This window comes from Martes martes (genome assembly GCF_963455335.1).
Source record: "Martes martes genome assembly, chromosome: 2".
Classification (NCBI taxonomy): Eukaryota; Metazoa; Chordata; class Mammalia; order Carnivora; family Mustelidae; genus Martes; species Martes martes.
This window is the reverse complement of record NC_137889.1, coordinates 116,896,650-116,910,220: the sequence shown is the minus strand read 5'-3', so window position 1 is coordinate 116,910,220 and position 13,571 is coordinate 116,896,650. Positions and strand designations below refer to the sequence as shown.

The following is a 13,571-nucleotide window of genomic DNA, read 5'->3' as shown; positions in this document are numbered from 1 at the left end:
ACTTAGATTGATGGGTTGGGTTTATGGTGCTTGGTTAAAGGAGGCTTTATTGCTATCATATATTTAGAACTGTTCTTTAGTCCACTTGAGAGGCTTTTAAATCTTGGAGCAATGCCCAATGGTAGGATTTGGGATGAGTGGAAAAATATGTCTTTCTTTTGTGTAGGAGGAGAAGGAAAATTTTGAAACAAAAGTTGATTTTGATTTCAGCAAGACCAGTTTTAGGAGAGAATACCGATGTAATACGAGAATCTGAATATTGATTCCCTTAAAGCCCATATATCCCTGGGAAAGTCATCTTCTACTTCCAGGAGCACTTAACACCCAGTTTAAAGACTGACTAAAATATTGGATGGAGTCTGTTGTCTGCTGTGAATTACTGCATGTGTATAGCCCAGTGGGAAATCTTTGCCCCTTTTTCTAAAGATGACACAGTCCTAAACTGTTTTAAAAAAAAGTCACAGGAAATTTTTTTAGACGCCACTATATTGTTGAGAATGTCTTTATTTAATCATGTACTTTTATTAGTGTAAATGTTCCCTAATTTCTTCTGTTGATGTATCTAAAATGGTACATTCTTTTAGTGTGTAGATTGATAAATTTCTAAGAGATCATCCTTTGTTTTACTTAATGAGTCTAATTTTGTTTTCTATATGTTTATGTCTACCTGTCATCTACCTCTATGGTATTTATCATGCTTTTTTGTCTGTTCTTTGTATAACCTTATGTTTTTTGATTTGCAAGCAACCCAATTTTCTATTGTCATTCTTTCTCTAGTGGTTGGACATCCAGCATTCTTATTGTTTTACTAGAAGTTGTTTTAAAATTTTTAACAAACATGCTGGCATATTTTCTTACCAATTTCAAAAATAATTAACTGTAAGTTTCCCTTGCTGAAAACTATCAAGATACTTGGCATACTATTATTTACTTTTACCTCCACTCATCCTCACTTCCCAAACTCATGGGAATCACCTGGGATTTTAACTTCAGAATGCTATTAATTTTTTATTTTCTTTGAATTATGCCTATTTGAATTTCAAATTGCATTACATCACATACCCACATTATCTGCAATTAGTACTATTTTTTAAAAATGGGGGCACCCATGTGGCTCAGTGGGTTAAAACCTCTGCCTTCAGCTCAGGTCATGATCCCAGGGTCCTGGCATCAGGCTCTCTGCTTAGCAGGGAGCCTGCTTCCTCCCCTCTCTGCCTGCCTCTCTGCCTACTTGTGATCTCTGTCTGTCAAAGAAATAAATATAATCTTAAAAAAAATGATTACTAAAGGGGTGCTGGGTGGCTCAGTCAGTTAGGCTTCTACCTTGGGCTCAGGTCCTGGGATCGGGTCCCATGTCAGGGTCCCTGCTCAGCAGGGAGTCTGCTTCTCACTCTCCCTCTGCCTCACCCCTTACTCATGCTCTCTTTCTCAAATAAATAAAATCTTTTAAAAAATGATTACTAAAATAAGCAACTTGTGGGAATTCTGACTTATAAAAAGGAGAGAGAATACAAGTAAACATTGGAGGAAAGAAGAGGAATATGAGAACAGATATACAGAAGGTTAAAAAAATTGTGAAAGAGTACTGTGAATTACTTTTAGCTAATAAACTTGGAAATCTAGATGAAATGGACAATTATCTGGGAAACCACATTTCAACAAATATATAATTATGAAAATTGATAGAAAACCCAAATTAATGATCATGGAAGAAATGACTCCGATTTGTTGCTCAAAGAGTTTTGACCAATCTTCAATTCAGGTAAGTCCCAAGTTATATAAATTGTTGCAGAGTGTGAAAAATATGAAATTCTTTTCATTCATTTAAGGAGGATAATATAAATTGATTTCAAGACTGGACAGTCTTAAGTACACACACACACACACACACACACACACACAGAAAACTACACCCTGTCTCATGAACCTACATACAAAAATTTAAATAAAATGTTAGCAAATTTAATCCAATGGTGTACTTAAATAAATTTAAACAAATGGGAGTCTATTGTAAGAATAAAAGAATGGTTCCAAGTGAGGCATTCAATTAATGTATTCCAGTGTGTCATCTAAAAATGAAAATAAATGTGATTGTTTAGTAATGGTGAAAAGTTATATTTTAAGAATCATCATTCCTTCCTTATATCAGGAAGCTTAGAATAAAATAAAACTACCTTAACTTTATATCGCAGTCATCAAAGAGGAAGAAAACAAGGGTGCCTGCTATTACTGCATTGACTCAGTACTATCTGAAGGTCATTACTAAGCATTGAGGTATCAGTATTGGAAAAAAAGTCAGAATTGTTACATGAGTAATATGCTATTCCACCTAAATAATGCAAGAGAATCAATGGGAAAGGCACTAGAACTAGTGTTTATTGATGTAATCATGTAAATACAAATTTTTTAAAAAGACTTATTTATTTATTTGACAGAGATCACAAGTAGGCAGAGAGGGCAGGCAGAGAGAGAGGAGGAAGCAAGCTTCCTGCTGAGCAGAGAGCCTGATGCAGGGCTCGATGCGGGGCTTGATGCGGGGCTCGATGCGGGGCTCGATGCAGGGCTCGATCGCAGGACCCTGGGATCATGACCTGAGCTGAAGGCAGAGGCTTTAACACACTGAGCAACCGAGGTGCCCCAGTAAATACAAATATTTTAAAAATGTAATAGCTCCTATAAGCAAGGTAAAAAATAAAAAGAAAACAATGTCATTTAGATGGTACAAAAACAAAGAAATGACTAGGAATAATCACAAGAATTGAGACCTATGTGAAGAAAAGAAAATCTTTACTAGAGGTAGAAGAGCTATTAAGGGATACACCACAAAGACAAAACAGAAATTAATTGTCTTTTGAAAGACAAAACAAATTAATGTTACCATTAAATGCTGTCCTCATAAAAATCTTTTATTTTTCTTGGTGTATTTGGTGGGGTGGTGGTGGGGAGAGAGACTTGATTTCCAGGTTCATCTGAAATCATATCCATGTGGTATTGGCACCGGAACAGGCAAGAAGTCAATGACACTAACTGCACCAGTGGTTAGCAACCTTGGTTGTACAATTAAAATAATGCTGAGAGTTAAAAAAAAAAAAAATTATCCATGCCCAAGCCCATTCCTATGGATTCTACTTTAATTGACATTAGGTGGGTTCAGGTTTTGCTATTATTTTAAAGGCTTCTAAAGGTAATTTAAATGTGTTGCTAAGGTTGGGGATTACTGAACTGTAAAGACCAAGAAATGGCTTCTGTACATGTAATTGTGATAAATGATTAAATTAAAAATAAGCCTTTCAAATCAGTAGGAAAAGTTATTAGGACAGTGAATTTAGGGACTAAAATTAATCCAGATCCCTTACTAACACTAAACAGAAATAAATTCCAGACAGAACTATGATACACAAAATAAAACAGAAAAAATTGTTCTTTAAATAATCACATTTTAATTTTATGTATTTCAAATGAATAACTTCCTTTCCAAAGACTTGCCCTGTATTCAGCAATATATATCCAGAACCTTAAAAATCTTTATACCTGTTGAACAAAAATTCTACTTTTGGGAAGAATTCTAAGCTATCCACCAACACTTACATTTAAGTATATATCTATAATTGTAAAAAGTCTTGAATTTAGAAGTAAATGTGCAGCAGTAGGGAAAAAACTTTAATTTTTCTATGTTAAGGTTTTTCTTCTAAGGAGATTTTATTTATTTTGAGTGCGAGAGAGAGCACAGGAGTGTGCACATGCGGGGCAGTGGGGGCTTGTGCAGAGGCAGAGGGAGAGAGAATCTCAAGCAGACTCCATGCTAAGCATAGAGCCTGAGGCGGGGCTCAGTCTCAGGACCCCGAGATCATGACCTGAGCTGAAATCAAGAGTTACCAGACTGAGCCACCGAGGAGCCTCTGTGTTAAAGTCTGATGCAGAACTTCCTGAATAGGAATCATGTAGGGCTTATTAAAAAAAAATAGATCGCTAAGTCCCACTGGTGATACACTCACTCAGAATCAATCCAAGTGGCCTTTTAAGTACTCTGAAGTTTGAGATGCACTAAAGTGTTCAATAAATCTTTTTAACCAGTAAAAATTATGGTATTTTTCCCATAAATATGTACAGGAAGGGAATATACCAAATGCTAGCAGAGTGTTGTTGGGATTTTTTATACTTTTATTTTGTAAATTTGATATAATGAACATTTATTACTTCTATAATTAATAAATAAGTTTCGTATTAAAAAAGATTTACTTTAAGAGTACCGTTAGAGTCATCTGTTCGGGCATAGGGGTCTTCCATGACTAAAAATTTATAATGGGTTAAATCTTATTTTTATTTGTACTTTTTGTCAGAGTAGCAGTAACTAGTTAGCTGTACCAGTTTTTGAAGTAACTGTGCTGCCAACCACAAGCATGTGAGTTCAGGTTTTATTGCTGAAGGAGGTAATTCAAATGAATTTCTCAGAGAATCCATATCAATAAATAACTTTGCTAGATAACCTGCTTAAGTATAAGGAAAGTATAATAACTTTAAGTAGAATATATTTTGATGAGAGAAATATGGTCCAAATTGTCATTTTTAATGAATCAGTTTCTTTTGATTTAAAACTTGTCTTTTGCCTATTTTTCTCTTGGGTTGTTAGGTCCAAAAAAAATTAATGAATTTTGAGAATTCTTTTTTTTTTTTTTTTTTTTTTGGTATGATAGTCCCCTCTATTGGGTGTATTCACCAACAAATATATTTGTAAGTACGTATTACTAATATATGCATCAACCTTTTAATTTATCTTTTACCTTCCCTTACGGTGTTTTTTAGTAAAATAGCATTCCTAATTTTTATTGAATTTATTAGTCCTTTAAAGTATATCACCTATGTCTTGTTTAATAAGTCTTTTCCTAAGTTGAGGTTGTAAAGATAATTTCCTTATGATTCAGAATTTAAAACTTTGCCTTTCCTAATTTTGCCATTAGTTTATCAAGAATTGAGTTTTGAATATGGTGTTAGTTTGAAATATTTCATGAATAAAGCCTTAGTATTTGGATATTTAAAAAAAGTACTGTGCAATTAAAAACAAACAACAACAAAAAAGTAACATGCCAAAGTAAGTCTTCCTTCTATTTGTGATTCCTGGTTTTGTCTTTTGCTGTTAAAAATTAGACTCTTTTTTTAAAATTAGACTTTTTTATTTCTAAAGTGGACTTTAAAATTTTTAGCTCCTTAGGCTATTATTTGACCTCATATTTTTCTTGGCAGTTTTAACCAACTTTAAAAGAGTGTTATGCTCTATAAGAAAATTTTGAGATGATTTTTTTCTTGCTTAAACTAGAGTTTAAGACTATCATGAATTTCTGACATGCTATTAAATGTGACTTTCTCAGCAGAAGCTAAATTAGAGGCAACTAACTGATGCAATAAGGAAGCTCTGGGGTAGGAAAACAGAGAAGGTTTAGTTATTACATCTTTTAAGCTTTTTTGGGACAGAGTCATGAAGTAAATATTTTTTAGCACACATAGATGCTAATTTTAATATTTAAGGGTTAATTAAATGAGACTTTATGTTGTGGTGTATTCAAATGTACGATCATCTCGTCCTCCACATCCTCAAGAATGCTTTGTTCCCAGGGGCCCTGCCAGAGCAAGAACAATGGCTTATTTTGGAGAAGGAAATGGACCCATCCATGTGGACAATGTGAAGTGCACAGGAAACGAGAGGTCCCTGGCTGACTGTATCAAACAAGATATTGGAAGACATAACTGCCGCCACAGTGAAGATGCAGGAGTCATTTGTGATTATTTTAGCAAGAAGGCAACAGGTAACAGTAATAAAGGTAAGTCATTTTCTGGGGCCAATACAAGTCAAAGTACTTTTCACTTCATTATTATAAATTTGTACTTTGGTAACAAAAATCTCCTTCCATAAGACTATACCTACTCTGTGTTCGTATTTAGAGGCAGTGGTTCCTGACAAACTTGACTGATGGGGCTTACATGGGGAGCAGAGTTTAGGGGCGGGAGTGAATTTATAGGATTTGACTTCATGCCCTTTTGACATTCTCAGCCATTTCTGTCCCATTCTTTCTCTGGATGTAATAAAACAGTCAAACTTGTTGGTATCCTTGAAGATTTAGAATTGACATAGAAAGAAATGAATTTTTCTATTATTATTATTTTCTTACAGGAGGGAGAGAGGGGAGGGGAGAAGAGTCAGAGGGAGAGAGAGAATCTCAAGCAGGCTCCATGCTCAGTGTGGAGACCAACGTGGGACTTGATCCTAACCACTCTGAGATTACGACATGAACCATTCAAGAGTCAGAGACTTAACTGACTGTGGCACCCAGGCGCTCCCAAAAAAGGAAAATTTAAAGATGAATCACAGAAAGGAACTTCTTCCACTCTTACTGATATTTTAAATAACCAGGATAAATTTAAAAGTAATTGCAAAAAGAATATTATCTTTTGTAGAGTTTAGTTTCTGAAATTTAGAAACATTAAGGAAAATGAGAAATAATCTTCCAGTATAGTACAGTAATAGATGTTTTGTACTTAAATACAAAGGTCCTTGAAATCTGAGAGTAACTTTTATGAAACAACTACTGGTTTAAATGAATAAAAAAGTAGCTATTTTGTAGAAAACTATGGTTACATTTTATGAAAAGAAAAATCACCTCTTTATGTATGTTGAAAGTTCATAGTTTTGATGCATTGGACTTACTGAAAATTAGGTGCCTATATTTGAGCATTCTTATTTTCTAACATCTTTTAATTGCTAAAGACAATGCAAAAATAAACTGGATGCTGTTAATATGATTCTTCACTGTCTGAGGAGCTTCTCAGCTTACTAAATCGCATATATTTAATATTACTAAATAGTGTACTTATATATATATATTATTTATAACATAATGTGTTAAATTCCTTTCAATAATTTAAACTACAGTTAAAATGGAATATAACTAATTCTTTGGATTATATCAAATTTCTGAAGCAGTGGAAAAACATAAAAACTTAAGAATTGTAAATGTTTCTACTATATTCCTATATAAACCTACTTTAAAGTATGAAATACCATATGTATTTCATTACTTATACATTTGTTTTCGTAAATTCCTAGAGTTGTAGCAACACTTATTTTGATACCTTTCCATGGTTCAATACTACCATACTTTAAATAACAAGATTTCATTTTAGACCAGCTGGATTATAGAATCTGGCTTATTAACCTATTGATTTTGTATTGAGGTTCAAGACCTAGTGACTTCTTGTTTTTCTTTTTTTTTTTTTTTTTTAAGATTTTATTAATGTATTGTAGAGAGAGAGCACAAGTAGGGGGGAAGGGGAGAGTCAAGCAGACTTGGCACTGAGTGGGGAGCCCAGTGTGGGGGCTCTATCTCATGACTGTGGTCATGACCTGAGCCAAAATCAAGAGACCCCCCACTTAACAAACTGAGCCACCCAGGCACCTCCCTAGTGACTTCCATAAGGGAATTCACACTCAGGCCATTGGTTATTGGTCATCTGATGGGACCCTTTTATAAATGAACTTCATTTTGCTTTCTAATTTTTTTTTGATAACTGGATTTTATGGCTTTATATAGATTTTACGTTTTTGTAATCCGGTGCCTTGCCCCAGGATGATGTAAACTTTCAGTTTTGCTTGCTCAGTATTAATTACATCATTCTTTTATTTTGGTGTTCTATGCATTGACCTGACTTGGAACATTATTTGAAACTTACATTTTTCTCATATCTTATAATTTGCTATGTCATCTAGAGGATTCATATCCTAAAGAGATGAGAATTAAAGTTTGACAGCATGCCTCTGAGATCATTTGGCAAATTAATGATTTTGGTACACGTTATTGAACCTCTTTGTCTCTGAAGAAATAACTAGTGCTGATTCCCTACTGAGCTCCCTTTTACCTGATTATTTTGGGAGAATATTAGTGTTGATTAGATTTTCATGGTCATGGTGCAAGTCTCAGCCTTTTCTTCTTACACAGATAGAAAAAGAGTATCTATCAATATTTTAAAACAATTTTAAATCAATATTTAAAAACTTAACCAAGGAAACAAAATACTATAGAGATTCTCCTCCTTCCTAAAATTATTTTTGAAATAGTCATACTTTATTTACTTTCTTTTGTATACCACTTTTTCATACATTTTAATTCTTAACTCTTTTTTATGCTCTTGATCGAGTCTATTATCTTGGGAAGTTTCATTATATTCCCTCAAATGCCACTTAGACTGTTTAGTAAAACTTTCCATAAGTTAATTTGCTATATGATTAAGTGTAAATGTGAATTTAGATCAGAATCCCATTCTGCGAATGTGCTTTGCTCCTTTAAGTTACATTTAGGTAGACATGGCTTGGCAATGTTGTGTATGAAGAGCAAGTAGTTTAGACCAGTATTGCCTTTGCAGTTCTCTTGCTTTACCCTTCCTACACTCCCAGATGATTTCTGAAATCAGCAGAGGAGGAGATGTGGGCACCTGTAGGATGATGTACTGGACAGAGTCCACACTGAATATGGGAAACTTCCTCAAGTTCCCGATCTGCTCGGGAATTCTTGGCGAAGTGAGAAGACATTTAATTTTTATTATAAGAAACAGTATCCTATAATTTGAGGAGAGAAGACATTTTAAAATAGAGAAGGAAGCAGCAGGTAATGTGTCACTTCTGTCTTTATCCCACTACCAGCAATATGATAATCTGATTAATAACTTCTGTCTGCTTCAGAATCCCTCTCGTCTGTGTGTGGCTTGAGATTACTGCACCATCGGCAGAAGCGGATCATTGGTGGGAAAAATTCTTTAAGGTGAAATGTTCTTCAGAGGAGATTTTCCATATTATAGAATTATCTATATGTAATTATCTCTACACAGTGTTACAAATTGGGTTTTTTTAGTATTACGTAAGGGATTTATTTTATTTATTTAATATTGGGTAAATTAAATACAGATTACACTAATAATTTCACATTTTTTGACCTACATTTCCTTTATATAGGTCATGTTGTTAGATTGCTACCCTCTGATTTATAAAATAGATACGCTGCTGAAAAGTTATGTGGTAGAAACTAATTTAACAGGAGGTCTGAAAAAAACACATAACTACAAAATTCATTTAATTTAGAATATATTTGTTTTAGACTTGACTCTTTTAATATAATTTTCTTTACTTGTTGCATTAACTCATGGAAAACCAGTACTTCGCTTATTAGAAACTTCTTTAGGCTGCCTAGGTGAGGTAGTGGGGAAAGAAAATACACTTCAATCAATGAAGTATAAAGAAGACTCAACTCGATTCTATGAATGTCAGAGATAGGTGGGATGCATACAAATACCCACAAGCAAATCTTCAGTGTGGACTGCTCAGAGTTCTAGGGGCACCATTTTTCAAAGTAGGAAGGGATTTTTATATCCGAGGGTCCCTTTTGTACTGCTTTTCTCCAACCTGCAAGCTTTCTGAGTCATTGTTTTAATGGATGCTTTTCTCTGCCTTTTCTACCTTATGTGGAGTTAAGTGGCTTACCTTCTTCTTAGGGGTGGTTGGCCTTGGCAAGTGTCCCTCCGGCTAAAGTCATCCCATGGAGATGGCAGGCTTCTTTGTGGGGCCACGCTCCTGAGTAGCTGCTGGGTCCTTACAGCGGCGCACTGCTTCAAGAGGTATGTGTCTACCTTTCCAGATGACTCAGTTGGGCTCTTATTTGCCTTTCTTCTGATTCCTTCTTTCTCTATTGCATACTGGAAACTTGGGGTGACAGAGCCAGGCTACTAGTCTTCCTTATCTGTGCCAACAGCACTGTGGAAGTGGGGGGAAGTAACAGAAGGAGCAAAGAGATCCTTCCAAAAGCTTCTGGGGTACTAAAGCAAGCGATAGGGAACAAAGACAATGTGTTTTCGGCTGGAGGCGGGGCGGGGGGGAGGTGGCTATATTAGTGCTTTTCTCAAGAACATATCTGAGGGTGACATCATAACCCAGCAGACCTAGAAGAGACCTCAGATTATCTAGGTCTTAGATAATCTAAGAATTGGGAGTGCAAATTTTATTGTTTTTGATCTTTTGGGTCTTCTTGGTGTTTTGTGCCTTTTAGATTTCTTCATTTGTACCTTCTAGAAAGGTTGCATCCTGATTATTTTCTCATGTCCTATTTTATCAGTCCAGTCTCGAGTCTTCCCAGTTCAGAGGGGAGGCCACGCAGAGAAAATTAATGTGCCAGAATCACGCTGCTCTTGGTAGCAATGCCTACAGTAGTACCTGGCTCTCCTTTCTTCTTGTCCTGTGCTCTTTGGTTGGCCTGGCTCATGGCCATTTCCTCAGCATGAATTTTGTTATGTCTAAATGCATACCAATCTTTGGTAAAATATTGATAATTAATGAGGCAAGGTGATGAGTATAGGAGTCTCACTATATTACGTATTTGAAAATGGTCATAATAAAAAGTCTTACATAAAATGTGTAACATGTCATTGAGAAGTTCTTACAAGCAAAAATTTGTTTTATATTTTTCCATATATGATTTCATAAGGCTTCACTGTATATTTGTAATTTATCCATATAGATTTTGTTTACTTTAACCACCATGTGAATCTTAACTCCTATTGGAAGACTACATCACAGCTTATTTATTCCCATACTAATGGGTAGTTAGGTGGTTTCAATTCTCTCACTATGAAAAAACTGTGTGTTAGTAGATACCCATTTTATGTCTCATTGGGTACATATATGTGGGAGCATTTTGCTAGAGTATGGGTACATTTCAATTTCACTTGGCACTACTAATTTCCTTTCTAAAGTAATTGTATCCATTTATATCTTGGCAATGTGTAAGTCCCTCTGTACTCAGATCCCCAACTCAACTTTATACTATCAACAGTCTTACTTTTTGCCACTATTAAAATTTTGGATTTCTTTTTAATTCCATTTCCTCGATTAGTGTCTTCCTCTTTCATGACTTCTTTGTTTATATCCTTTGCTTATTTTTCTGTTGGATTTTTTTTTTTGTAATTGATTTAAAAAATTTGTTCTGTGTACATAGTCTTTGTTGTTATATATTACAAATACCTTTTCTCAATCAGGGGCATGTTATGTCACTTCTCTAAAATCTTTTTCTTATAAAGATATTTTAATTTTAACATGTTTAGGTGTGTCAGTTTTTTAAGTTTGATAAAAGTTTTTATATTTTATTTAAAAAATCCTTTCCTAGCCCTACTTGATGAAGATATTATCTTAGTTTTTCGCTAAGAAAATTTATGTTTGCCTGTCATGTTTAGGTTTTTAATCTGTTTACAGTTTATTTTTGTATATATGGTATGGGAAAGGAACCTAACTATACTTTCATGGATAGTTAGTTTACCAGCACTTTTTATTGAACATTATATTCTTTATGCAATGATTTATCACAACTCTGTTGTATGCCAAATGCAGACAGAGTCTGAGGTGGGGCTCAATCCCATGACCCTGATCATGACCTGAGCTGAAACAGAGTTAGATGCTTAACTATTTAACTGACTGAGCCCCAGGTTTCCCAGGGGGCCATTTTTAAAGTGTGGTCTTTCTATCACAATATTAGATACATTCAGCTTGTTAAAAATCCAGATTCCTGGGCCTCTACTCCAGATCTACTGAATCTTTGGAGCTCAGCCTCAGGAATTGGCATTTTTATCAAGCATCTCTGATGATTCTTATGAACACTAATGGTTAAGACCCACTTGCCTGGTGGCCAAAATAGAATATGATCTGGATTTTTGAATAATGATGATGAGGAAGAATATATTGGAGTTGACGGGATACTTATCCATGTCCTATTCAACATGTTAATCACTAAACTGAAAAAGATACCAAACATATTAATCACTAAACTGACAAAGACACCATAAAGATGGTAAATTAATGTATATTTTTGGATGTCAGAAGATTGAGATGGACACATGTTGGAGATAAGATCCATGATAGCAAAAGATCTTGATATGCTGATCCTAACAAGCATTGTGGAATAGGGAGGAAGTAAAATGCTGACTTTAGTTACAGGAAACTTGGCTTACATGTTGCACAAGTGAAAAAGACCTCATGAGTTTTAGAGTCCTGCAAACTTCATACAAGTCAGTGATGTAATGAAGTTGCCCACAGAGTTAATCAGTAGTGGGCAGCACTGACAAAACAGGGGCAAGACAGCATTGATGAGTCTTGCTATTCTTATTGTACTCAAGGTATTGGCAGAGACAAAAGCACTGTCACTTCAAACAGAGAGAACTGTGTTCAGTTCTAGGTGCCACATCATGAAAAAAAAATGATGTGGTATACCAGGGAAGGCAAAAAAAGACAGGGGAAGTTGTGTGGAATTGGATTAGCTTTGTTACCTGTTGCTTCAGGTACCACAGATGTTAATGGGAGAAAAGATAATTTTCTTTTTAACATGAAGAGTTGTTTATTTCTTTAAAAGATGGAATGGGCCATATGTGGGAGGAAGAGTAAGTTCTGTTATGAAGTGTGTTCAAGCACAGAGGTTGGATTCATATATTGGTAGAGGCTGAAGGTGGATATTGTCTAATGTTGAGAACATGGTGGTGAAAAAACCTGAGACATATTTGAACAGTGGCGGTTGTTAGTTACGATAGTGATCTGGAGCTTTGGTAGTAGACTTACAGTAGAGAATCAGGAAAGGCCTGGAATGCCAAGATAGTGAATTTTGTTTCATTCATGAGGTGGTGGAAAACCACTAGTTATTTTGAGGCTTGAAATGAGATCAGAGAGTTTTAGGAGATGAGTCATTTGGAGATATACAGGATAAATCTGAGGAGGTAAAGCAAAATTACTAATCCAGGGGTCTGTGAATGAACTTCAAATTATATGAAAAATCTCTACATACACGCTTCTGGAATGACTCGAATTGGTCTATATTACCAAGTGATTAAGACTCACTATGGCTGGAACTAGGCGGAGACTGATTACAAGGCTATTATAATAGAGACAGAAGGTAGAAAAGGAGGGAGAGAAAGTAGACCCACTGTGACAGAAATCAGTAGAACTTGGTACTGTGTAACAAAAGACTTGGATCTGGCCATTGAGACCAAGGTCACAGTTCTCCAATTTTAGCTTTAGTTTGTGGAAATTATTTAGCCTGTTGGAGCCTCAGTTTTCCCACCTGTAAAATGAAGGCAATAATGAAGGAACAAATGATCTGCTAAGCATCTGAAAAGTTAAAACTGTAAAATTCAAAACAAATAATGCCTATTATTATGTTGAGTTTCAAGAAAGGGAATCAAAGATTATTATTATCAAAAGTAGGAAATTCAGGATGATTTTAACACATTGACTACTGGAAAAAAAGAAGGTAGGAAATTATAGAGAACCTGGAGAAACCTGTCTTAGGGTTTAGAGTTTGGGCAAAATAACTACAGAGGTTCAGTTTACATTATCCTCCTCTTGATTAAGATACCTTGTCTTTCAGGTCTCTGTTAAAAGTTACGGACTTCAGGGTTTAAGGCTTAAAGTTTTAAAGTAGGGAAATTACCCAAAAATTGTACTTGAGATTGAAAACTTTTATCTGACTTTTGGGTTCCCTGGATGGTCTTTTTCT

General features: G+C 35.0%; 1 protein-coding gene across 2 annotated transcripts in view; it reads left to right on the top strand.

The window, feature by feature from the left end:
- PRSS12 (serine protease 12) overlaps positions 1-13,571 on the top strand; it is a gene marked incomplete at its 5' end in the record, with an annotated part of 72,160 nt that overhangs the window by 48,323 nt on the left and 10,266 nt on the right. For both annotated transcript variants that reach the window (XM_080796811.1, XM_080796810.1), the window contains 3 exons: positions 5,611-5,816; positions 8,729-8,807; positions 9,535-9,657. In XM_080796811.1, the coding sequence (XP_080652937.1) occupies positions 5,611-5,816; positions 8,729-8,807; positions 9,535-9,657 (408 nt within the window). The remainder of the gene's footprint in view (positions 1-5,610; positions 5,817-8,728; positions 8,808-9,534; positions 9,658-13,571) is intronic.